Source organism: Coregonus clupeaformis, chromosome 5 (genome assembly GCF_020615455.1).
Source record: "Coregonus clupeaformis isolate EN_2021a chromosome 5, ASM2061545v1, whole genome shotgun sequence".
NCBI classification, from domain to species: Eukaryota; Metazoa; Chordata; class Actinopteri; order Salmoniformes; family Salmonidae; genus Coregonus; species Coregonus clupeaformis.
The window spans coordinates 18472298-18497736 of record NC_059196.1 but is presented as its reverse complement, the minus strand read 5'-3'; the positions used below and the strand labels follow the sequence as shown (position 1 = coordinate 18497736).

Sequence of the window (25439 nt, the reverse complement as noted above, 5' to 3'; positions counted from 1 at the left end):
TTATTATGATCAAACACTGTGATATGTGATATTTAGCCTTGTACCTTATACCGATATGCTGTATCTGTGACAGGAAGAAAGTTGAACATTGGGTTCACAACCAGGGCTAAATTTAACAGATTACTCGACGAGGGTGACATCACACCACAGCAGGTGGATTCATTCCATGAAGCTGTGTTGTGTTTCCTGACAAGTGCTGTGGACTATGCACTTAAGAAGCTGCCACTGGAAGAGCCACTGATCAAGCACGCACAATTTGTAGATGTACGGCAGAGGGCTGAAAGTGACATCGAAGATGTCCTGTACTTTGTTGAAAGGTTAGTTTTTTTTCTCTAATTATTGTCTATCATCTTAGCTAAAATACCCTGTGTTTTATGATGAGGTGTGTTCACTCCTAAACTGCACATGAGATTCTTAAGTTGCTTCTCCTCAAAGATGTGTATGAACTGCTGCTGGTTGATGACTATACCTAAAACGTAACAACTTGCAACTCTACTTTCATAAATAGGTTTCCCCATCTCCTCCCATACCATGGGCCAGAGGAGCATGACCTTCTGGGTGAGGAGTTTCTAAATTATCAGACCATGCCAATGATATCCCTGCAGGACGAAACTGAAATGGAAAGCTTCTGGGCTGAAATGGCAACCCGGAAGCATAAGGTAAAAATTTTTTCCTTTTTTGACTTTCCTTTTGGCAGGTGTGGCTTGGCTACATCTGTTGCTTAAAATTGTTGCATGCATATATGTGTCATGCATGTTGCAAATTATGCATGTTTTTATCTGAACTTTGTTAATGGATCAACCTACAGTATACTTACAGTATTAATCAATCAAAAATCAAGGTATGTTTTTCCATTGTGTTTTGGTGCATTTTCCATAGGTGACAGGAGCCAAAGAATTCGAGAGGCTTGCTGCCGTCGCCAAGCTTGTCCTGGTGTTTCCCCATGCAAACGCAGATGCTGATAGGGTGTTTTCAGTTGTGGGACTGAACAAAACCAAGAGAAGAAACAGCCTAGCATTGCATGGCAGCCTCTCCTCAATAATGACCATAAAGATGGCCAATCTGGAGCCCTGCTTCAAATGGGAGCCCCCCTCCGATATCATCAAGGCCTCCAAGAAGGCCACAAGCCAGTATAACCATGCCGCCAGATCATAGACAAGAGGCTCATTTGAGATGAGCCAGGTCTGCGCAGAATCGATCACCGGCGATCACCGCCCAATGCATGCTGGTTAGATTTGTGTCCGACTTGATCCCGACTTTCTCTGACGTCATGCACACGTGGGCAATGATAACCTCATGAGATCAAGGCGGCCGCAGTTCTGAGACGCAGGCAGTGCAATTGCTTTTCACCGACTGCAGGACCCAGGCGGACCCAGGACAAAATCTCCCTCCAAGGTTTTTTGAAAAGTTGGCAGGTATGCTTTACATGTCAGTAAATGAATGCTGTCTGTATCCTGTTCAAGCCTGTTCTGAGCCTGGGGACAAGAAATCTACATTTTTGCAATTGATGCCTAATCATCATTTGTCATAACTACACACAAAACATTCCTTAGACTAATTACGAAATAAGCTACACTGAACAAATATAAACGCAACATGCAACAATTTCAAAGATTTTACTGAGTTACACTTCAAATAAGGAAATCAGTCAATTGAAATCAATTAATTAGGCCTTAATCTATGGATTTCACAAATGGGAATACAGATGTGCATCTGTTCGTCACAGACATAAAAAAGGTAGAGGCATGGATCAGAACCAGTCAGTATCTGGTGTGACCACCATTTGCCTCATGCAGCGCAACATCTCCTTCTCATAGAGTTGATCAGGCTGTTGATTGTGGAATGTTGGCCCACTCTTCAAAGGCTGTGCGAAATTGCCTGATATTGGCGGGAACTGGAACACGCTGTCTGGTGAGTATACAGGCCATGGAAGAACTGGGACATATTCAGTTTCCAGGAATTGTATACAGATCCTTGCGACATGGGGCAGTGCATTATCATGCTGAAACATAAGGTGATGGCGGTGGACGAATGGCGCGACAATGTGCCTCAGGATGTCGTCACGGTATCTCTGTGCATTCAAATTGCCATCGATAAAATGCTATTGTGTTCACTGACTGTAGCTTAGGTCTGCCCATATCATAACCCCACCGCCACCATAGGGCACTGCCAAATGCCGCTCCCTCAACTTGAGACATCTGTGGCATTGTGTTGTGGCAACTGCACATTCTGCTGTCCTTTTATTGTCCCCAGCAGAAGGTGCACCTATGTAATGATCATGCTGTTTAATCAGCTTCTTGATATGCCACACCTGTCAGGTGGATCGATTATCTTGGCAAATGAGAAATGCTCACTAACAGGGATGTAATCTGTGTGCACAACATTTTATAGAAATAAGCTTTTTGTGCATATGGAACATTTCTGGGTCTTTTATTTCAGCTCATGAAACATGGGTCCAACACTACATGTTGCGTTTATATTTTTGTTCAGTGTATATGACTTGGGGGCATCATGCAATGACTTATGAATCATGAGAGCGCAAAGTGCGCACGCAAGCAACTTTCGCAGGCTGCACAGGTGAGCTACTGTGCAGTACTGAGGGTGTGGCCAATGGACATTTGACAAGGTAAATCGGTTCAAGGCTACAAAGTCGGAAGACTCTATAAAAGTTGGTACGGTAACTCCTGGATAAGACTTCAAAAGTGGATAAAGCAATTGCGTTCAAAAAGTAGGGTTTCGCTGCACGCAATATTTTAACTCTACAACAAACAGCCTATCAGTTTTGTAAGGACATTCAGAAATAATTGCGACGGTATGAGTGACAGTAATGACAAGCAGACTCCGGTCGCAGAAATAGGTACAGGAGAGGCAACGACGGAAGATCTCGGAAGCTCGTTTACCTCCAAACGATGGCAATCGTCACTACTCGCTGACGAGCTTTCTCCAGTTCTTCATAAACCTGATAATGGCGCTAATTCAATGGATGATGGGTTATTCGTTGACCACGACTTTCCAATGGGAGATATGCTTCTTCAACCCGCGATGGAATGGAGACGCCCAAAGGTAGCGCAGTATGACATTGTTATAACGGTTATATTAAAAAAGATAAAACATTTATACCAATGCATTAATGAAAATACTTAATTTAAGTGGAAACCTATCTCTTACAAAAGTGAATGAATAAAACCATCGAACATACCATGTTATGTATAATTGCAATACACTGAGTGTGATATATTTTTGCATGGACAACGGGTGGACAGATGTCTTTTCTGGACAGTTATTTTCAATGCATGACAAATGCAAGTTTTGAGGGTGTGTCATATACTGTACTTCTCTTCCAGGTCCTATAGATGTGCTAAGAATCATGCATTTACAGACTTGTACTGACAACAGCCATAACAAAACACCCACAGATGCATATTATATTTGTTGGGTGGGCAATGTTTGGTATAGGGCCTAGCTTTTGTAACCCAAAACCAAATGTCAATGAAGTGGTGGTGAGAAACTCAGACATTGGGACAATGTTCTTCCATCCTGGCCTTGATCTACAGGGTGTGCATCAAGCTCCTGATTACTCAATCATAGGTGGGTACTATTGATTATCAGATGGAACAGAGAACCAGCAGGCTCCAGACCTCATAGGGTAAGAGTTGAATACCCCTGCTATAGCACAACACTTAATGAATACAGGCCCTGGATTGAAGACTACTGCATTAGGGCAGGACTAGGTCATAGTGATTTTATCTTCAGAAGGCTTAGCCAATTGGCAAGCTGTCATGGCTAAATGTTAAAAAACACCCAGAACAATGTTTCCATACATTATGAACATCCAATCCCTGGACTGGACAGAGCCAAGTCTGTTTGGCTGGTTTTTGTCATAAAGACACAAAGGTCTCCTTACCAACCTTATACATGTTGTATTTGCTTTGTTACTCTCCATTGAAGATGGAGTCTTAGGTCAACAATGCCTGTCACGGTATATCTAGGCACTTTTTTCAGTTTATTTATTTATGGTAGGCCTAGTAGTGTTCAGTCAATCATAAATAAACCAAACTGTGAAGGCAAAAGTTGTGAGTGAGGACAGCTGGGTTAAAGTCTCCACTACTTTAGATAATGTAAACAGAGTAGATGTATGTCCCTGGTATGTGGTTATCCATTTCATCTTACCCAGTAAAGGGGAAACTCAGCAAAAAGTTTGAGGCATGTTGTGTTGCTTTCTCTCCCCAGGATATCTGCCCTTCAGCACAGTTCATAGTGGATGGAGCAACACGTATGGACGTGTGTCAGGGAGTTCTGAGTAAGTGGAATATTCCATATGTATGTTGACCGACGCAGTGGCTTTCCACCTGCTTCCTTACATATTAGGGCCCTATTCAATCCTCATCGCAGAAGTTCAGCTTTACAGCGTGATTGAAATTTAAGGCCATGTTCCCGCTTTAGTGGAAGCTTCATTCACCGTAAATGCTGCATATGTCTGCTCAATCGGAAATTACCTTAATTTCTATTGTGGAATATGTAACGCTTCAGCTTTTAAAAAATGAATAGAGCCCGTAGTCTTGTTTCCAGCCATTGCAGTACCACAATAAGCTGGGATACGGTTGATCTGTTTCCTTATTACCCAACATTTTCTCCCAATGATGTGAAAGTTCTACCCAAGAGTACAGAATGGCTTTGACGTCATTAATTCATTCTATGTCTGACCTACTGTACAGTAAACGCTAGGTGGCCATCATCAAACTACTTACCCAGTGAAGTGAATGTGATATATAATATACCTTTACCTGTCCCTCTGTCCTTCCCTGCTCTCTGATTAGATGACTGCTGGTTCCTGTCTGCGGTGGCGTCCCTCTCCCTGCATCGCCCGCTGTTGGAGCGGGTGGTGCCCATGGGACAGAGCTTCCAGGAGGGTTACAACGGCAGCTTTACCTTCCGGGTCAGCCTCAGGACATTAAACACACCTCATTAGGCTGTACAGTATTTGTCAAGGGTTATTGAATTTGCACTCCTGTATATAGGAGATATGGGCGAATGACTATTTAGTTGGAGTTTGTTGATGCCCATCTCTGAGATTAAAATTAAAACCTGTATGTGTCTGTCTGTCTATAGTTCTGGCAGTACGGCGAGTGGAAGAAGGTGAAGGTTGATGACCTGCTGCCTACGCAGAAGGGCAAGCTGATCTACCTGTGCTCCTCAGAGAAAAGAGAGTTCTGGAGCGCTCTGTTGGAGAAGGCCTACGCCAAGTCAGTGTCTGTCTCTGCGATCTTTGGTGTTCTATGCATGCGGTTTTATTTTCTGCTATCCTGTCTCATACACACACACACTGTCTTTGTGTATGAGGTTGGATGCAGAAGCAAAGGATTTGATCTTTTAATTCTGTGTTTGTCTAGAACTGCATGTCAACATCATTCTATCTTGTCAGTGTGATTACATCCTCTTGCTTTGAAGTTGCATAAGGCCAAAGTCGATGATACCAGGATGTACCAGTGTGTCCACTGCACTGGAATGCTGCTCTGGACTCTGACCACGGAACTTACCTGTTGGGATTCACTGTCTCTGTCAGGCTGAAGGGGGGATATCAGGCCCTGAACATGGGCTTCCCCCACGAGGCCATGGTGGACATGACTGGCGGTATGACGGAGGTGCTGACTGTGGCTTCTCTGCCCAAGGACCTGGCAGCCTTCCTCAAGCCCCTTCTGGCCAAGGGAGCCCTCATCAACTGTGCCAACTGCCAGGTGAGTGTGCGTGTACTGTTTCTGGGGAAGTTACAGGGGACGTAGTGATGAAACGTAGGTGCCAAGCTCATCTTTCTGATGGAATAATTCTTTTGTGTAACCTTTTCTATGTGCATTTTGATTCAAACCCACTCCTATCATTGTATCAGTGAGCAGAATACGGTGGTATAACCATCTGTTCTACATTGCTTACACATTGACATATTTTGTGTGTGTGTGGGTTGATTTTCCCACAGGGCCCCCTTGAGCAGAGAAATGAGTTTGGAATCCTGTTCAGACATGCGTACTCTTTAACCGGGCTTGAAAAAGTAAGACTACCCCCTCTGCTGGATACTAAGCACTGTCAAATTCACTCTCAGATTCATGACCGCACACCAAGGCCAATAGTATCCAAAGCCACCAGCTAAAACCTGCACACATACAGAGGTTTTGGGTTTCCTGTGTTTAATAGTCAAATAGGTTTTCAGTTTGGGTGACTCTCTGTCTCCCCCACTCCTCCACTCCCTCAGGTGAAGACAAAGTTTGAGACTGTGGAGCTGGTCCGTGTTCACAACCCCTGGGGCAAGACAGAGTGGGAGGGACCCTGGAGTGACATGAATGGGTTAGCTAGCTATTAACCCATTAATCACGCCATTACCACTGTGTGTGTCTGTGTGTTTGGGGCAGGTTCCTCAGTGTGTTTGTCTGTTCAAAGGCCTGAGTGGAGTCATGTTCGTGAGGAGGAGCAGAAGCGTCTGGACAGGGTTCAGAAGGAGGATGGGGAGTTCTGGTAAGTGGACCTCTCTCTTCATAGACTCTCACTTTGTGCCTCCATACTTCACATGTTCTCATATATTAATAACCTCTCTCTCTTTACTGTCTGTCTGTCTCTCCCCCTATCTCTTTCTCCTTCTCCCTCTCTCTCCCTCAGGATGGCGGTGTCAGACTTCCGTCAGAACTTTGAGTCGATGGAGGTGTGTCACCTGAGTGAGGAGACCCTGAGCGTGCCGGGCGCCACACAGAGACCATGGAACTGCACAATGCATCATGGGAGCTGGGTACCACACATCTCCGCCGGGGGTTCTCGCAGAGGGGGTAAGAAAAGGCACAATCCTACTGACACACACACACACACCAACTCTGACATAACAAATAATTCAGTCATACATAATCAGAGAATAATAGATTGATATCCATGTGTGTGCCTTATTGTACATAAATATTTAGTATTGCACATACATATTTAGTATTGTACATAAATATTTAGTATTGTACATCATCTTTATGTACTGGATATGTGTGTGTCCAGTCTGGTTCTGGCAGAACCCTCAGTTCCACTTGACCCTGCTGGAGGAGGACGATGACCCCAGTGACCCTGAGCTGACCTGTTCCTTCCTGGTGGCCCTCATGCAGAAGCACCAGAGACTCAGAGGAGTCCACCTGGGCATCGGCCTGGATATCTACAAGGTACACACACGCACGCACCTGCACATGAATGTATGCACACATACACAAACACACCCAACAGGAAATACAACCAGAGTAGATTTAAATGAGCCACAATAAATATGACAGAGAAAAGAAGAGAGGAAGTGAGGGAATATTTGAGCGTGGCAGCATATTTCTCAGTGTGGAAATGTGTGTACACACTACAGTATCTACCCCTTTCTTCCCAGGCATGCTCAGAGTGTGCTTACCTGTCCTCTCTGGACCTGAGCTTGCTCCGCCCACTCATCAGCACCCAGGGTTACGTCCAGCGAACAGAGCTGGTGATTCGCGGTCGCCTGGCGCCCGGCCATTATGTCATCATCCCTTCCACCGCGGAGACCAATCAGCAGGGAGAGTTCATCCTGCGGGTGTTGACAGAAAAGGGCAACGATGCATCGTGAGTGGATCAGTCCATGACTGGAGGTTGGAGGAAAAGTTACCTATGATATATGTTAAGGTATCAGGGCATTCAGTCAAGAAAAGGCTCTCTAAATTACACTGAGTTTACAAAACATGAGGAACACACACTCTTTCCATGACATAGACTGACCAGGTGAATCCAGGTGAAAGCTATGTTCCCTTATTGATGTCACTTGTTAAATCCACTTCAATCAGTGTAGATGAAGTGGAGGAGACAGGTTAAAGAAGGATTTTTAAGCCTTGGGACAATCGAGACATGGATTGTGAGTGTGTCATTCTGAGGGTGAATGGGCAAGACAAAATATTTAATTGCCTTTGAACGGGGTATGTTAGTAGGTGCTAGGTGCACCGGTTTGAGTGTGTCAAGAACTGCTTCACTGCTGGGTTTTTCACACTCAACAGTTTCCCGTGTGTATCAAGAATGGTCCACCACCCAAAGGACATCCAGCCAACGTGACAACTGTGGGAAACATTGGAGTCAACATGGATCAGCATCTCTGTGGAATGCTTTCGACACCTTGTAGAGCCCATGCCCCAACGAATTGAGGCTGTTCTGAGGGAAAAAGGGGGGGTGCAGCTCAATATTAGGAAGGTGTTCCTAATGTTTTGTACACTCAGTGTATATGTTATGTTATCCACCAATGAATAGGTCTGTTTCTCAAGTTAAACCATATGATTCTGTATTTTCTTTGTGTTTGCAGGCCAGCTGAGAAGCCCGGCACTGATGAAAGCCCTACACAGGTAGAAGTCATGGCATGCTATTGAAGTCCAAAGTATCCACAATCCATCACCCCCTGTTGAGTGTTTGTGATATGACTAAATGGATGATCCTGTGTGTTTCACTGTGGATCTCCCTCTTGCAGCCCTCCTTTCCACACATGTCGGCTCTGCCCTCTCCTGAAGCCACACGACAGCTCTTTAAGAAGCACTGCAACAAGGTGAGATAACGCCACCACCTCCATGTAGTAGGTTCCATGTAAACTGTTCTATTCTAGCCTAAGATATGCAATATTTACTCTCTTTTTTTTAAACCTCCCAACAGAAAGGGGAGTGTCGACCTTTGGAGCTTCTCAACCTGCTAACAGAGGCCATAAAATGCGGAGGTAAGGGTTTGTGTCCAAACTCACCTTTGATTACCTTGTACACACTTACCCTTTACAACAGCTTGTTATAATGGCATCTGTCATCCAGTAGCCATTGCCTCGCCCACATGCATCTGGGAAATTCTGGAAAACTGTACGAATCCCTCTACTGATTTAGTAGTCTTCCATAAGCCATAACTACTGTGGGAACATTCAGGAAGTAGTGATGTCACTGCAGGAGGAAGTCTTAACTGTTCCTAACTGATGTTTTGTCTGTGTGGCTTCCTGCTCTCTTCCTGGGCTGTGGCCTGCAGTGCTGGCGGGGAGCGAGAAGAAGCTGGTCCTGGAGCACTGCAAGAGCTTTGTGGTCCTCATGGATGTATCCTTTCTCTTGGGGAAAGAAATACATGTATGGCTGAACCAGTGTGCATCATGTCTCAGCATGGCTATATGGTCATTAGTTGATATAGATCAATAACCATGTTAATATAGGTTAAATGTATGCCAGATTCTGGTGTAGCGGTCTAAGCTCACATGTGCCCCCTGGCGATGGGGGTTCGAGCCTCGGCTAGGCCGACTGTTTGAAGATCATAGTTCCCATAAAAAAGGGCTATGTAATGTGAAACGTTACAAAAATGCCATGTATGTACATAGACATACAAAGGTAGGGTAACTTGTCCACCATGACCTCACTTGGTCTGCTGATCTACCAATACCTTAATTTTGCCATGCATTTTTGATGGACCATTTCCTTGACTGCGGTGTCAACCCAGAGTCGGGGGTTAGCTCAGCTAGACTGGCAGGGGTTCCAGGCACTGTGGGACAAGATCAGGAAATGGACGGTAAGGTCTAAACCATACTAAGCCGTATATCAGTGGAAGGTTTAATCATTTTGTTCTTTCAATATGATGAGAAGATTGGACAGTAGTTTGATTGGCTAAAGCATGCTTTGTGTCTTTGAAGTCGCATTGTGATTGGCTAAAGGAAATATAATAGTGACTTGTGTCTTCTGATTCAGTCATGTGTCACTGAGCTAATTCAATCATACGACCCGTTCCGAAGCATGTGAAGTGATTTGAATTATATTTGTCTGAAAATATTATTCAGTCATGCTGGTCTTGATCTTCCACTTAACAGGATATATTCATGACGTTTGACAAGAACAAATCCCAGTTGCTGGAGTACCCTGAAGTCTCACCTGCCTTGAAAGCTGCAGGTAGAACACACTTATGATATGACAAGCTTCCATTGGTGCCTTTTAGGGGGCGCCAAAACACCACTCTTCATGTTCGGTCCTTATTGGTCCATATGAACAGTATGCCAACAGCATTTACAGTGCTGAAACGGCAGGGAATGTGGTTGAACATGAATTGATCTGTTCTCGTCTGGTCTGGTCTGGTCTAGGCATGCGGGTGGATGACTTCGTCCTGCAGCTGATCGGCCTGCGCTACACAGAGCCGGACATGACAATCAGTTACCCCGGTTTCCTTTACCTGCTGATGAAACTGGACAGCATGATCCGTAAGTGAGGGCAGAGGTGTAGAGAACGGTGTGGTCCAACAAGGGCTGCAAATAGGAATTTAGGAAGACTAATTGATGTGGGATTTAAAATGAGTGAAGAGAAATACAAGCAAGATTGAGATGTTACTTTTGGGGTGCACTTTTTTTATTTCTTTATTTTTTAATAATTATCATGCAAGAGCAAAATGTGTGGGGGTGGGGGATGTGCATTTGTATGTAGGCTAATTGGTCTAATTCATCATGTTCGCTCCATTCACAGATAAATTTCAAGCCTATGACATTGTGGGAATGGGGACCATATCAGTCAGCTACAGACAGGTAAGAGCACACAGGACACAGATGATCAAAACCCACTCTTTTTCTCACAGCCTAGTAAACATGCAGAATACGGCAGACTTAAAATGAATGAAAAAACAGCTTTTGCATATGATCACACATGCCATAATGGCCTGGACAGCCATTTAATGAAATATTGATTTGTTGTGTCTCACCTTTTTTCTGTTTGTAGTGGCTCCACATGACGATGTACAACTGACCCGATGTACAACTGACCCGCTCTCATTGAATTTCAGCCCCTCCTCCGCCGATTCAACTGGTTTTTGTTGCAGCATTGTTTTAAATTAAAAGTTTTATAGTAGATTTATTTTGCAATAAAGACTTTCAGTTATTTGTGCCGAACATCAGATTTTAGTCATTCCATAACAATACTATGTCATCATAGCAACTAAGTGCATGCTGTCATTCTGTTTAACTTTCTGTTGCCTCCTTTTCAGCAGACTGAATAAGTGTAGAGAAGTGGACTTGGACACGGAACGTTTTGAGAAATGTATGTTCTGCAGAGAGACCTTGACTTTTGGTATGTGTAAATATCCGCTTTGAAGCATCACACTCTATGGACGGTCTTGATATAAGAATAGTCAAAAAAGCACATACCAGACCCAGGGGGACTGTGGCAAACTTTCAAGCAATTTCCTGTTGTGCTTGTGTTAAATAACTCAGAAGCTAAAATTCGAGCTTGAAGAAGTACAGCTCCTCATTTTGTACTCTTCTCAACACACACCCCCCCAGACTTATTAAACAATCTTGAATAACTGAAATTAGGATCAATAAACATTGATATCAAAGGAGAACAGCTGCAGATGCACACAAGCACACCTTGAATGAATTGTCCTTTTCCCCATGTATTAGCATCACCTGCAACAGGCTGACTTTGGGGATTTTTGAAAAAATAGGTGCCAAATATAGGCCTAACTGTCATTACAATGAGAAAAAAATGATTATAAAATGGATATGACGCTTTGATGTGTAGTCATTTAACCATGAAGTTGTACACACCACAACGATGCCTTATAGTAATGGGGATGGAGTCCAATGCCCATGGGATTTCTGTATATTAGGAATGTGGCACTATTTGGCAGTCATGAAAACATAACAAAACATTAAAGGGAGCGAGGGCGGCCTGCGAACATTTACATGGTATGTCGGGCCTCGCTGATGATAATTGGCATGGACACACAGTTAGAGTGTGACCTACATAATGTAGTGTCTGGGCATGTCAGTCAGACCCAGCCTATGAAATTTGAATTGTAAATATAAGCCGCTTTACACACGACAAGCTTTCAAACAAAAGCATAGGCCTAAGTGAATTTCATACGGTTTTGGTTTCGATGCACCTGCATGAAGGACTATTAGTTTGGGCACAAGTGAGGTAGCATAGGATCTTCATGAGGGGACAACAAAAATCTGAGTAGGGTAACAATACCAATGGGCTCAATGACTAAATGATTCATGGTGTAGCATGTCCTCATTAATATTACATAAAACGGGTGGGTCGTGTTATAGGCTCCATCTGATTATTGTCTTGCAAGAAGAAGAAACATTGTAGAATGTTGCAGATAGATATTTCATGAATAAAGCTGACGCAATTCCTTATTCTACATGTAAGAGAGGCATGTTTGTTCTACATAGCATATTTCTATCTGAACGTTCCAAAAAGTTGCCATGCTGAAAGCGCCACTGTGTAGAGCAGGGTTCTTCAATTCCGGTCCTGGAGGGCCGAAACACCTCTGTTTTTCCTCTCCTTCTAATCAGGGGCTAATTCAGACCTGGGACACCAGGTGAGTGCAATTAACTACCAGGTAGAAATAAAAAACAGAAGTGTTTCGGCCCTCCAGGACCGGAATTGAAGAACCCTGGTGTAGAGACATATATTTAGAGGCATATATGGCTCTGCCCCTGTGTAGCTTGCGCTTCAAGTAACTGTCCATATTTATATTAAATATGAACTAAAATGAATTACAATATGAGATAAATAGTTTTCCTTCCATTTTATTTTTAATAAGTATGTTAAAAAGCAGCTTTTCTGTGTTGGAATGGTGTGGGCGTACCCCAACAACAGAATGGTGTGGGTGTATACTGGTTGTTAAAAAACGTTACTGTGAGTAGTCAGCTGATTGGCCAGCCTATTCTCTATGAGGAAATAGCAAGCATTTTTTTAAACGTCTGTTTGAGATACAACTTTGAGGTGAGGTTTTTTAAGTGTTTTATTGCTTCCAATTTATGCTTTGACCACATACGAGTATAAGATGAGTCAACAACATTATTTGGATATGAGTTAACAGAATATGAACTTCTAAAAGTGAAATTTTCGCTGTACAGTTACTTTAATATTCTATGGATATTATACAAGTAGTAGTTATCAAAACTACTGTAGTATAGAACTCCAAATAATGTTTCAGTTCGTAAATCTGTCTATACTGGCTACAAATACATTTGTGCATTATTTTCTTTCAACATTGTATCGTTTCAAGGGGCCGGCATAAATGTAATCTACATTTTGATACAATGTTGCAATGATATATTTAGCAACATGCACATACTTCCATCTGCAATGATTTACGCAACTTGACAAAGACATTAGGCTACATATCAGGCATAATATTTTTTTGAACAATACTTTTAGTAGGCTATAGTCTACTACTAAGGTATGTGTTCTCCAGCCTTTCGGGGGCAGTTTTTCATCAGCTCATGAATAATAAGCAGTTCACTGAATATTCATGAACTATATGGGCCTGACAACCTACTCTAGTTTTGTAGGAGCGGCGCTTTGCTTGCGACCACACCACTCCCTCCTCGGGTGGAGATTAAGCATTCTTTTAGCGGGTATTGTCAGTGTATAGACCGGATATTCCTAACCGAACGTTGAAAGCAAATAGAGTTGCCGCAACTGGGTCACATCCTCTTTTATTTCTCGTTCTATACCCTTAGATAGCTAATAGACTGCCGGTCTATCTCACTATGGTAGATTATCACGCGTCTAATAATCAAGCATCGTCTGGAGGACCATCCGTTTACATGGACCCAAGAGAACAAGAAAATGACTGGGACCGGGACCTGCTGCTGGACCCGGCCTGGGAGAAACAGCAGAGAAAGGTAAAATGGCAGGGAGAGGTCGAGGACTGAATTTGGGCCCTGGTTGCATCTATAAAGCAACGAAATGTTATACCGTCAAAATGTAACGAACTTTCCTGTGTCGATATGGTATATTCTTAACAAGAAATGGGCTATGTCGATATGGTATATGTTTAACAAGAAATGGGCTATAAAACTCCTTCCATATGCGTCATTTCGACAGCAACCGGTATTTTCTCACTCGACTGAGGACAGCGGTGATTTTTTATTTATTGGAATGAAACATTGTAGCCTATCTAGTTCTGGCGCTTATTCAGCCTTGTTAATTTCCCAGGCGATATTTCTGGCATTTTTCTTGAGAACAACCAGATTCAAGATGGCTATATGCATAATTTCGATGTGACTCAAAAATAGCATAAGAAAGGGTGTCCTCAAAGTACTATCAGATGTTCTGGATCGAAGCAGATAACCATTGCTGAGTTCTCTTGTTTTTTGGAATCTACTTTCTCCGTCGCACATTGTCGTAGCAGCAGGCCACTTTTTCCAGTATTTTTACTGTTTTTAGACTAGACTTAATCCTTTAATGCTATGATCAAGCCCTGGAATTGTGAAATGTGGAGTGAGAACAATTGAGGATAATTTCAAGCAACGTTGCTTAACAGTATGGGATGATTGAGGGTGTGTAGTAGTGCTACACATCTTACTGTCAAAATGATTTGCATTATTTTTAGTGGCGTGACACCACACCGAGCATTATATTACAGCCCATTATTACTCAGCGTTTGAGACACAGCATTATTCATTAAACTAATTGATATAGCCTAAACATGCGTTCAGCTTTACCCTCTCTGTATGTCGATACTCTAAATATGTCTGCCTATAAAGCAACGGAGGCCAAAGTTTCCTCACAGGAAGAACTTATCAATGGTTAATAAATATGACTCGGATGGCCTACAAACGCAGGCAATAGGGACTTCTTTCCTGAAATCAACACCGGTTATTGAAGGATGTATAGATTTTTGTAACACATTTAAAATGTGTATCTTTAAATGTATGGAATAAAAAACAGCGGCTAATGAAATTCAACATGGAGTTTGATTGGACGAGGCGTGACATTCATAGACCCAACATTTATTTCAGAAAAGTCGGCGGTGGAACTAAGTGCACATTCCTGTGGCGTTTTCACCGCTGCTGTGCCAGTTGTTGCATAAAGTTAATGAATGCCTCCCACCAATGATTCTGTACTTAATGTAGCCTATGTGGAAATCAGACATCAAGTGGAGGCATTAAACAGAATATGGACAAAGTTTATGTTTTGTTTTACCCCATATGTAACTCTGTTGTTTTTATCGCACTGCTTTGCTTTATCTTGGCCAGGTCGCAGTTGTAAATGAGAACTTGTTCTCAACTGGCTTACCTGGTTAAATAAAGGTAAAATAAAAAAAAGTGCTAATGTCAAAATAAACAGTAAATTGTCAATTAATAGCTTACCTAAAGTGTTTTTTACAACACCCAAGTTTCGTCCTGCTCAGTCTAGTCCAGTATACTACACTGGTTACAATGTAACACGTCAGAGAGCTCAATTTCAGCTTGAGAAACATGTAACTAAGCTGTGCCACTAGAGATCCTGGTTCGAATCCAGGCTCTGTCGTAGCCGGCCGCGACCGGGAGACCCATGGGGCGGCGCACAATTGACCCAGCGTCGTCCAGGGTAGGGGAGGGAATGGCCGGCAGGGATGTAGCTCAGTTGGTAGAGCATGGCGTTTGCAACGCCAGGGTTGTGGGTTCGATTCCCACGGGGGTATGAAAAATAGAAAAATAATGTATGCATTCACCAACTGTAAGTCGCTCCGGATAAGAGTGTCTGCTAAATGACTAAAATGTAAATGTAGTACACAAAATTCTGAGCTAGGCCATTCTTTGTTTTTTTGCAATACTAGCTGGGCAATGTTGGAATCGGTGTCCATGCAAATATCTCGGGATGCCAGTTAGCCAACCCACTTCAAAGCAAAGGGCATTCAGCCACCAAATATGTGCAAAAGGGTAAAAGCCACCCAAAACTCAACCACTGTCAGTCTGATGTGATGGCAACACTTTTTTGTACACTGTTTTGATATGGTCTCCTCTCACATTATTTAATTGAACATATGTTTAAGATCAGTGTGAATTTGTATCGCTCCTCATTTCCCTATATTCACTGCACTATCAAAGTACCTGGCTGTTTGCATGAGTGTGATTGTTGTTGATAGTCTGACATTTGACTGGCTGACTCAGTCAGTTTGGGGCTGGCTGGTTTGGTTTCTCCATAAGTGGCCATGGCTGTTTTAGGGAAATGGGGCACAAAGCACCGGACTACTGGGAGTGGCTAATTTTGATTTCCATGTTAAAAGAAGCCAGTTGTCTCTCCTTTGTCGAGTGTGTGTTTATGTGACTGGGGCTGATGTAGGGATGAGCAGGAAAGACTTCATTGTGGGTGTGGATATTCCTGTCTCCGCCAATAGAGAAACTACACCTGAGTTTCTATTGTTTTATCTGCATGAGGGCCTTCTCGCTGCCCACTTTTTTGCAGTTGTAGACTCAGGCCCCTAGGCGTTTTTTAGGTTTCAAGTGGTCCCTCCCTGATCTCACGTCAGTGATCGACCTGTCATCTGCCTGGGAGCAAAACTGCTGACCCTGATCTGAAATCAGCTGAATGTAAAACGACCATGCAGCGAGAGGGACAGAGCAGAATGGAATGTAACCCCTCTCCCTCGCTCCCTTTTTCTCTCACTCCTTCTTTTCTCTCTCTCCCACAGCAAGAGCATGCAGGGGGAAACATTCCATTTGTGGCCCATTATAGCTAGTAGCAGGGGGAGGGGGTTTCAGGGGGGCGGGGTGTCCTGTTATTTTTTTTGCCTGGCTGAAAAAGGGGTTTTTGCAGGATTGCAGATGTGGACAATGTGGCGTGCTGGGAAAGTCCTCCAGGTTAGGCAGGCTAGCAGGGACGTTGCGTGGCCACATATTGAGGGCTTGGCAAGGGGCGTCGTCCTACCCATCTTTGGGTGCTCCCGTTTTGGAAGTGGTCAGGGGGGGCTGTTTGTGTTTTTCGTGTCAGCCATTCTTTCTGGTCTGTTTAGGGGAGTGAGCAGAGGTCCATCATGCCTTCACATGGTAGAGGCCATAGATGGGGTCTTTGAAAACAGCACACACGCTATAATAGTGTGGCTAATGTTAGTGACTTGTACATCTTGTGTAGCCTACTTGTCAGAGTATTACTACTCTGTTGGGAGATTGTCTTCTGAGCTGGTGCCAACATGTCACTGTGTTCGGCTCTAGATATCAACCGCCAAATCTCATTTTGGATTATTTAAAGACAGGAGTCAAATGTGCAATGTGCAGTTCCCCTACTTCAGGCTGTGGTTTCTGTCTACATGTGAGACAGTGTGTTTTATTTTATTACATCAACTTGAAGTACTGCTTGTTTGTGTGTATGTGTATGTCAGTGCTTATTGGAGCAGGCCCTTTGCTTTCGGGGGCTTGTAGGCAATTCGGAGAAAGGAATGTGTTTAAGTGTGGTGGTGGTGTCTCTGCAGAAGGGGTGGGGCTGCATTATTATGGAGGCAAAGAGGGGAGTGGGAGGGGGCTTTAGGAGAGAAGTTGGTTTTTCCACATAGCAGAGAATTTGCTGTGGGGTTTCGCCATGGGTTGGTGGTAAACACTGTTCCGTCTAAATAAACAAAGTTCTGGCAATTTAGCCAGTCAACGCTAGTAGATTGGTGTGTGTGTGCAAAATAAATGCATGAGCATTTTCTTGTCCCTTCAATCAGCAAAGATGTGATGTGTGTATCTACCATAAGTCTATTCTGATAAAAGCCTCGGAGCAGGTAGTCTTTTTGGCAGTGGTGGACCAGTCAATATTTAGTCTGCACCTGTGAGAGAGCCAGGCTTAGTGACACAGGGGAGCCAGACCACAGTGCTGCTCAGAAGGGCTTTTAGCAGGCCTAGAGCAAAACAGAGGCCCTCTGTGCTGCTATTAAAAGCACCACTACTACAATCCACTGTCTAATCATGGTCTTGTGTCTGAGACTCTAATTTAATTGTAATGTAAATAGATACCAATATAGGCGTATTATTTGTATGTATTCTAATGCAGAAGTGGGCTAAGTTAGCTAATAGGCTATATAACCCATACGAACTATGACCGGGGTAAGCAACCCTGTTCCTGGAGTGCCACAGGTACTGCAGGATTTTGTTCCAACTAGGCACCACACCTGACCAACTGAGCTAATTGATCAGTTCAGTGATTGCCTAAATTCAACACAGCTGGTCTTCCAGGTCGGTTAAATCAAAAACATGGAGTGCCTGTGGCCCTCCAGGACCTGGGTTACCTACACCTGCACTATGAGATACTTTTCTTTAGAAGTTCAGGTTAAGCATTGTGCTTTAGTGAAAAATGGCTGTCCTAACCAATTTCAGATTTGAGTCACAACCACCAACAGTGGCTTTTAGTCAGCAGTGCGTTTGTCTAGCTAGCTCAACCACAACACTCATGGTCAGGGACATAAGTGAAGGACCTGAAATACTGTCCTCTAGCGCAGCCTGCCAGGTTTGACTAGATATCATTTGTATCTCTGTCAATTGACCCATGTTACTGGTCTTGCCAAGTGCCACCACCACCGCAGCAGCGGTAGATGTCCCCAATATGTGCTTGAAGTTAACCCTGGCCTGAACCCTACACAACATCTGTCCCACAAATCCACTGGAACCCCCTCAGGAAAGACTGGCTGGATAAAAGGCTGGTTCTGAGATTTCATATCATATCCAGTCAGTGTCAGGCCACAGGGACACTCTGTTACTGGGAGCAGATGTGCCGAGAGACTACTTTGTACTTTACATCAAGCTGTTGCTTCAGAGGAACATGCTGTGTGTTTGTGTGAGTCAACTGTTACAGCAAGCTGAAGGCTTTTATCTCTGCTATAGGAAAGGCTCCTCCACAGTGCAAACCCAGACATTTTGGCTGGTAGAATGCCTACTTCAGCTATGCAGTCCACCTGAATTCTCAATGAACCAGAGACCAGTTACTTTTAAAGGTGAACTTTGACTGGGTCATCATCACCAGGGGCATGCTATCAATGGACGGCTCAATCTTAACCACATCAGTGATATACTCCAGGCAGTTACTGTCCAGTGACATGATCCCACCCTTATCCCAGCTGGAGGAGAGGCAGCTTGATCAGGGGGCTTAAGAACATGGCTCTGGTGGAAGGGCTAAGGAGGATCAGGAGGGCATGGCCAGAGACGCACAGTATTGGTAAGCCGTTTGGTCAGTGACTTTCCATAGCTGTGGAGAACACTGCTCAAGGGTAACCTTGAGCTGAAGGACACATTCCCAACCACCTACTTTACAGATCTGTTTGGATAGAAGTGATGCGAGGGTTGGCTTATAAACTGTAGGTTTGATGGGTTTAACCGTCGGTCAGCTGGGTTTGGGTTGAGACCGGGTGGTCTGGATGGATGTGGTTCGATCTGATGAACCTGCTGGTGGGTACTCCTAGCAGGTGTGTATTTACAACCAAACAAAACCGCCTTGAGTGAACAGGCTTAGCTGCCAATCAATGGTACACACAAACACAGACTGTTCTCTCAGTATGGTTAGTGGTAGATCCCCCCCCCCCCCGGCCCAGGGCCACTCTGTAGTGAACTGCTCCCTGCCTTTTTAAGGGCCTATACTATACTTGTTAGTTTAAATCAATACCTTTATGGGGCTCCTCCTACCCTGTAGCCATGATAAGGGAAGGTCATAGAGAGAAGCAGCTCTTTGAAGTGTTTTCTCTGAGGCCCTCTCTCATTTCTATTGTAACTTATTGTTTTATTATTGAAGACCCTGGTAGGTGGGGCACAGTGTGAGAGAGGGTCTCGAAACTAAGCCTGTTGGGACTTGGGATGTTGTTAACCGCCCCCAGCCCTTGGAAAATAACAGACAATAAACAAGTGCAGAAACCCACCAGCACACACACACACACACACACACACACACACACCAGCACACACACACACACACCAGCACACACACACACACACACACACACGCAGTCTTTGTCTGACTCTGAGCCCCTGGTGGTTGCAGGCAGGGCAAGTGCGATTTTTTTTATTTATATTTACAGCACGACCCAGCAGCCACCCAGAGTCGTGTCGCAGCCCGTCGGTTCAAGGTTTTACCCTGCATCCAGAGGGCACAGAGAGAACCAACCACAGCAACACTTTCTCTGTCCTTGGCCCATTGTTTGCATCTGTCTGCAGCGCCAGTGAAAGACTCTTAAGTGTACAGGGCTCAGACAAAAGACTGTTTGTAAGAGGATTAGAGCACTGCCCATGGGAATACACAGGATTATTTTTAGGATTTAGGCTATATATTTATCTTTTTTGGCCAGTAGCCGGTTGGATTCCGTCTTCATCACCAAGCCAGTGTGGTTTAACATTTCGGTCTGGTCCTTGTGTGGGAGGCGCTCTTTCTAGTCAGGCATTTACAGAGGCAGACCGGCAGATTGTCAGGGAGGGAGTGAAATGCCTGTCTTTTTTCCTAGAGTGTGTTGCAACACAAAGGCAGCTCTTCAGAGACTGTTGCTAGCACACAGACAACCTTATAAAGACCAGAAGCACACAGCTATGCCAGACAGTTCACCCATTAGACTCATAAAGGTTGTCCTCTAACTTGAGATGATATTCAGGCTACTTTGGGCACAGCCATCACCAACTCTCTAGTATGAAGTGCCAAGACTACTGGCTCATCTCGTGCCGTAGCTGCCCCCATTTAAACTCACCCAGTCCCGTGGGCTTGTTTGTCCTAGTTCAGCCCAGTATGTGACTCCACTACTAGAGTCCATCTCAAGGGAGTAGCAGGAAAGGGAAAGTAAGGCTGTGGTTTCTGTGGTTTTCTGTTGCTTCCTTATTCAACTCCAGTTGTATAAGTAGCCCTCAGAATCAGATTACTCTGTGTCTTCTAGTTCCACACAGTAGGAGAGATTTGGAGTCATAAGCGCAGCGTGAGGTCCCCCCCTTAACCAGGCCAGTTTATGGCTAACCTGCCGGATGAGAGATGAGAAAAGGACTTTGGGTGGTTTATCGCTATCTCTGTCTGTACTGTGACCTGCCTTTCCCTGTGGGTCACTGGCCAGCTGACAGAGGGTCCTATTACAGCAGGCCCAGGGTGTGCGTCATAGATATGTTTCCCCCCAGTGAATCCTTCCTCTCCTATACTCACTGGGTAATCACCCAACTGCCTGCATCTCTCTTCTCCTTCCTCAAAGAGCCGTGTAGGCCAGGGAAGTGCACCAGACAATCTCTCTGACAAATCAAATCAAAGCTCCCAAAGGCATTATTTAACGAGAGCTTTTAACAAAGAGCGCTCTGTACAGGGGCCCACCACCGCAGCTGTGTACTGGAAAGCCTAACAACCTGCAGCAGCGTAGCCCCAGCCAGACAGATGTGTGAATCTCATGTGTGAATGAACGCCTCAGTGTTCACACCACCAGCGCTAATGAAACAAGAGCACGGCGAGAGGAACAGTACATGTTGTTCTGTGGTGTTTCGTGTCGCAGTGTAATACCACTCTTCTTTGAATTGTTGTTGGTATGATCTTGTTCAGTCTCTTTGAGATGTACACAGATCAACGTTTTTGGCATTGCTCTACTACCGTGCTCTGTAGAGACTAGGCCAGTGTAATTCATTTCCAGGATGTAAGAATGTGAACATATCAGTTTCTGATGCTTACATAGGACTGGTCCATGCAGCAGCCCAGGGGGGGGGGGACTCCAGTGCATTATGAAAGTCATTAAGAGGGGATTACACTCAACGGCCTTGTAATATCCCCCACCTGCATGAATGGTACCGTCCCCCCGCCATGGTTTAGCACCCCAGGCCTACTGTCTCTGTGGGGGTCAATCTGAGACGGGCTCATTGTATCAAATCCACTTAGACTGGGTGGAATGGGGAAGGGAGGTGGGGTTAAGTACTGTACATGTGTTTATGACATGATGCAGTGGAGACCCCCAGGGAGGGACGGTGGATGGGGAGGGAGGTGAAGTGGGTCGCAGTCAGTCTCTCCCCAGTCAGTGATGTTGTGGCCGAGCCAGAGATCCTGCTCCGGGAAGGTTCTGAAGGGGCTGCAGAGGGGCTGAGCTCCAGGGCTCCCTCCCCCTCCCTGCCCACTCTCACCACATCACACACATCACCTGTCACACCCCCTGACTGTAGAAGAGGGGTGTGGTGTCTGGTGATGTGTTCTCTCCTTCATCCCCGCCCCCTCCTCGTCGTCTTCATAATGTTTGAGATCAGTGTTTCTGTTTAGAAAAGGCTGCTTGGATGTTTACGTGTTGGGTGACAGCTTTGTGAGTCTGCGCTCGACTGTGGATGGGTCCGATTAGGCAATAGCCATTTGGACAATAGTTAAGTAAGAATCTTGGCATCCTGTGTCTGTGTGAGTGTGTAACTATGTTTGTATATGCCTTTGCAATATGTGTTGAAGAGTTTCTTGGCAGCCATTTTGAGTGTGTGTGTGAGAGCCTGTCTTGTCTGCGTGTGTGTGTGTGTCAGACATGTAGGGTTAGCTGTGGAGTGTCTGTCGGAGGTGGGGGTGGGTTCTTACTTCCTCCTCCTGCCCACACCTAATGACCCACAGAGCGGTATAATTCACCAGCCTCCACTGCAGGGTATCTCAAGCCACGCATATGCACACATTTTGACTTTGCTATAAGAGATCTTTCCTGGGACTGGGAGCATGACTCCTTCTCCAGAGGCAGGAAGTAGTAGGTTGCTGTTTGCACAGTTACAGAAGCTTCAGCAGCAATGCAGCGGGTTTTCTCTCTCCCTGGTGCCTGCTTTTTGTTTCTGGCTCATTGGAAGCTCCCCTATGGGGGAGGGGGAGGGGGTCGTGTTTCACATTCCTTGACTTTTGAACAAATAAACACATCCAGGACACAAATGTTGTGAAATGATCTGGGGTTGTCTTTTTAAGATGCAGGCCATTTTTGGAACAAACTTTTTCATCTGATAAAGATGTTTTTTTCAGGTGTTTCTGAAGAAAAAAAACTACTTTGTGTGCGTGCGGGGGGTGTGCACTTTGTAAGCTGTTACATCATCACCACAGTGACAGACAGTTAAATGCGTTGCCTTATAAGGCAACGAGTGCGACAGGCAGGCAACGGCAGGAAGAGGCAGTTAATGTGACAATGCTGTCTACTGGGCCAGCCTGCCTTTCTCGTTTGGTCACATTTTCTCAGGCTCGTGCTCCCTCTCTTTCTCTCTATCCTCCACATTTTGATTTTGTTCCTGCCTTTCAAAGGCTTTCTACAAATAGCCCTCACCTTCCCCTCTGTCACATTCTGGTTTCTATCTTGATCTTAAAGCCTTTGCCTGACTTAATGTTAATGAGAAAGGTATTTATGATTGATTATTCCACTGCCATAAGGCTTTAGTCTGAACCAATTTCTGGTGTTTTAACACGAGTATTCACAAGATGAAACATTAGTTGAGTCGCGTCATGACTATTTAATCTATAAGCCTAGGCTATGTTTCATAAAATGAGCCGTGGAATCCATAGGATCATCAACTAGGTTGGGTTGCCAGAACATAATTACAAATAATTTGTAAAAAGTCCAAAACGATATGTTTGACTAAAACATCATTTCAAACCTTGCTTACATTTGTATACCATCAGATGTCTCTATTATGCGTGGGAATACTTGAACCGATTTCTTAAATTAAAATCACTTGGAGCTGATTTCCTGGTGTCCAACAATGAAAATAATAAATAAATAGTTTGCTCAGACAGCGTGGGGGGCCAAATAAAACCACCATAGGGCCAGTTGGGGAACCCTGCCATAGAGCATTCATGTTTCATAGATTCTGATCTTGCAGACCAGGCTGATTATCACTACTAAAGGGATGATTCCAGGCTGTGCTATTGCGGAGGCTGGCTCTGAGAACCTCCATGGAGGAGGATGTGACAGATTTGGAGCAGATGAGGTGCAGGGTACTAAGGCCGGAGCTACACTCTCCTGCCCCAGTGGGAATGTCTGGAATAAAGCAGAAATGTCACGCTCCCTTTATCTCTCTCCCACAATCGCTGTGAAACGAGTCCCAAGGATTACCTAAGCATGTTCAGCTGGGCACAAATGCCAGCGTTCCCACCGAACATTTCTTCTTACATCAAAGTGGAGTTGGAGCCTTGAAGTTTAAGACTGTTGCCGACCGTTCACAAATTCCTTCGTTTTAGGACGGAGGTCATTCCAGCTACACCCATTTGATTTGAGGAAATGACTATCCTCCCCCATATTCCTCTGTCTTTGACCAAATGGCTCATTGGTACTCCAGTTCAGTCTCAACGTTGATGTCTGGGATAAGGGCAGCATGAAGTTCACAGTAACCTGATAAAAATGTGCTGTCGCTTGACCACAGACTGAGAAGAATGTCTGTGTGTAGGTGTCAAGCAAACTGCTCACCCCCACAATCTTGCCTGGCCAGCTTTACTGATGGTGTGGGCTGCTGGAGATGTCATGTGGGCCAAAGCAGATGAGGCGGAGGTGGTTTTCCCAACCGAGCACTCTGTTTGGTTACAGTGAGTCTGTGGATGAAGTTTGAAATACCTCACGCCTGGTTTAGTAAAGTGAGAACTACCGGCTTGAGGAACATCTTACTCATAGTTTGAGTAAGAAGGCTACACTGGTTGATTCCCACTCATGTGTTTGCTGCTCAGATGACCACAGTTGTTTTGTTTAGAGTGCTTGCGGTTGCTCTATTCGCTCCTCAGCTGTGCTTTACTGTCCTGCACTTGTTGTTTCTCTTTGTAATGGCTTCCCCTTTCAATGGCCAGGCGGAGAAGGTCAGCATCCACTCTGGTTGGACTGCTTCACGCTCTGGTAAGCACCTACTGAGAAGGAGATGCTGTGGCTTAGCCTCTGTACAATCAGGAAATAACATATTTAAACTGTCTGTATGTGTCATCCATAATGTTACTCAAATTGTGTTGTGTTTTTTGGTAATACAAAAAAAATGACATGAATAGACAACTCAGTTTTCATAGATTTGTAAAAAAAATAATAATTCAATAGTAGTTTGAGTGATGGATGAAACTATTGGTGGAACCACACGCTGAAGTTGTGACCCATCCTCCCATCATCGTTTAGCACAGTAGAGTAAACCTACGTATCTGGATGAATTATGTGGAAAGACCGTGTCATCATTATGGTGACCAGCCCCATTGATGTCCTCAATCACCGCTTACTCATAGAGGCTGCAGGAAATGCAGACTGATCTGAGCCATATCTAAAGCATCCATCCTGTTGGGTGACTCGCCTCACACTACACATCCTCCCTGTTTGGCAGTATTGGACAGCTATTCCTCTAACCCAGCACAGACAGAGACATATCCCTAGAATGATACAATTACTTAATAAAGGTCTGTACAAAGGGTTAACGATGATATCTGCCAATCCCTCTCTGGGGCTGCCAGATTGTGACTAACTCACAGAGCCATGTAATGACATCAGCTTATTTTGGGATTGGCTGAACTGCTGCTTTGTTATTAAAGGTCAAAAAGTGGCGAAAGTGCTTCTGGAAAGAAAATAAATGTCTTTGGGGGTGGCTGAAATCTGGAATATGTAACTCGCTCAAAGGTCTCGCAGTACAATAGCAAACTCAGTGAAGGTCATTTCTCATTTCAAGCAATAGTCAAGTTCCATTTTGATACTCTGATTTGTATATAATTGACATTCAGTTTTATGACTACTAACATACAGAATAGTACAAACCGGTGAAGAATCCTTTC

At 44.5% G+C, this 25439-nt stretch overlaps 2 protein-coding genes and 1 long non-coding RNA gene across 11 annotated transcripts in view; all 3 read left to right on the top strand.

Annotated features, from left to right (window-relative positions):
• Positions 1-282: 282 nt before the first annotated feature.
• LOC123484910 lies at positions 283-1641 on the top strand. Its single transcript, XR_006658779.1, has 3 exons — positions 283-317; positions 509-659; positions 880-1641. It is a non-coding gene; the product is annotated as an uncharacterized LOC123484910 (long non-coding RNA).
• Positions 1642-2446: 805 nt separating this feature from the next.
• LOC121564157 (calpain-9) lies at positions 2447-10892 on the top strand. Its single transcript, XM_041875651.2, has 20 exons — positions 2447-3063; positions 4231-4300; positions 4818-4936; positions 5110-5243; positions 5564-5735; positions 5972-6043; positions 6245-6336; positions 6430-6504; positions 6646-6809; positions 7024-7181; positions 7391-7599; positions 8324-8363; positions 8486-8560; positions 8665-8725; positions 9019-9083; positions 9478-9546; positions 9842-9920; positions 10109-10225; positions 10485-10543; positions 10734-10892. Exons 1-20 carry the CDS (start codon positions 2815-2817, stop codon positions 10758-10760), a joined length of 2106 nt encoding a protein of 701 aa, XP_041731585.1. The 5' UTR covers positions 2447-2814; the 3' UTR covers positions 10761-10892.
• Positions 10893-13308: 2416 nt separating this feature from the next.
• LOC121564090 (alpha-actinin-4) overlaps positions 13309-25439 on the top strand; it is a 41322-nt gene continuing 29191 nt past the window's right edge. For 7 of the 9 annotated variants that reach the window (XM_041875645.2, XM_041875623.2, XM_041875614.2 and 4 more), the window contains exon 1: positions 13309-13657. In XM_041875645.2, the coding sequence (XP_041731579.1) occupies positions 13523-13657 (135 nt within the window). In that variant the 5' untranslated portion in view covers positions 13309-13522. The remainder of the gene's footprint in view (positions 13658-25439) is intronic. The other 2 variants (XM_041875635.2, XM_041875640.2) reach the window with 1 other exon arrangement.